Source organism: Octopus bimaculoides, chromosome 14 (assembly GCF_001194135.2).
Source record: "Octopus bimaculoides isolate UCB-OBI-ISO-001 chromosome 14, ASM119413v2, whole genome shotgun sequence".
Classification (NCBI taxonomy): Eukaryota; Metazoa; Mollusca; class Cephalopoda; order Octopoda; family Octopodidae; genus Octopus; species Octopus bimaculoides.
In genome coordinates this window covers 48378689-48379872 of record NC_068994.1, presented here as the reverse complement: position 1 = coordinate 48379872, position 1184 = coordinate 48378689, and the positions used below count along the sequence as shown (strand labels likewise).

At 34.4% G+C, this 1184-nt stretch overlaps 1 protein-coding gene across 1 annotated transcript in view; it reads left to right on the top strand.

Annotated features, from left to right (window-relative positions):
- Positions 1 to 1184, top strand: part of LOC106876371 (stabilin-2) — a 38634-nt gene that overhangs the window by 31807 nt on the left and 5643 nt on the right. The window contains exon 13 of the mRNA XM_052972601.1: positions 298 to 512. Coding sequence (XP_052828561.1) covers positions 298 to 512 — 215 coding nt within the window. The remainder of the gene's footprint in view (positions 1 to 297; positions 513 to 1184) is intronic.

Genomic DNA, 1184 nt, shown 5'->3' with positions numbered 1-1184 from the left:
TATACATATAACCCTTTTTCATATTCTATGTGTTAGAGGATGTCGAAAAGAAATCGAAATAGTTTTTGTTTTAATAGCTTTCATACTTTTTGTCTCTACTTAAACTGAACCACCGCCTAATGTGTATGTGTACATGCATATATGGAGACAGAGAGAGGAAGACATATAGGGTAAGCAAAGATAACATATATTAGAATATATCATATGTCTAAAATATCTTATTTAGTTTCGCATCGCTTGAATTTATTTATATTTTATTTTCCCATCTCACCGTCACTCGCTGACACTTTTCTGTAGGAACGTACACAATCTTCGCCCCGAACAACCGAGCTATATCTGAATTGAGTGCTGCTACAGTCGAAGCCTTGAATAACGACACAGCTCGCCTTGAGGAGATCATCAAATACCATATTGCGTTGGGAGTTTACAAGCATTCTGACCTCATCAATGATAAGACGCTGAGGTCTTTGCAAGACGATGAAATCAGAATAAATGTATATAAATTTCAACATGTGAGTAACTGCTCTTACTATACTTGTTGTTGTTGTTCCACTTGTAGTCATTGTTGTCGTTCTTGGCTAGTTCTAGTACAGCCCTAATCGTGTAGATCTATGATCAAAAGCATTGCATTCGTGACCATGTTGTATTTTATCTGACACAGTGTATCTAGTACTGCTTTATCCAATGAGAGACAGTTACGGGATCTTTTCCGTTTGGCTGTCATAGTTTCAAAATTTAAAGTATATCGAAAATTTTAAAATTTAGTACATTAATGTAGTTTTCCAAGCTGAATTGCTGGAGTTATTTCACTTTTTCCAGAAAAATATTTTAAAAGTTATAGAATTTGATCATTTTCATCTAGTCACGAAACAGGATTGGGAAGCTTTCATTTTGTGCGTGACAACACATTTTGTCAACATCCTGAAAATAGCATGTGTTGTCAATATTTGTATTCTACACGCGGAAAATGAGTAAACAACACGTCTTTTGTAGTTTTAAGCATTCAATATGCATTTAATGCGATAAACAGTGCATTACAAATTAGATATTTAAAAAAAAAACATATAAGCATTCGATATGCATTTCGGTGGATAAAACAGTAGAACACAGCGTCAGCAAATGGTTTCGATATATTTGTCAACACGTACTTTTTCGCAGTAGAGACTCATTGGCTCCTCAATTTT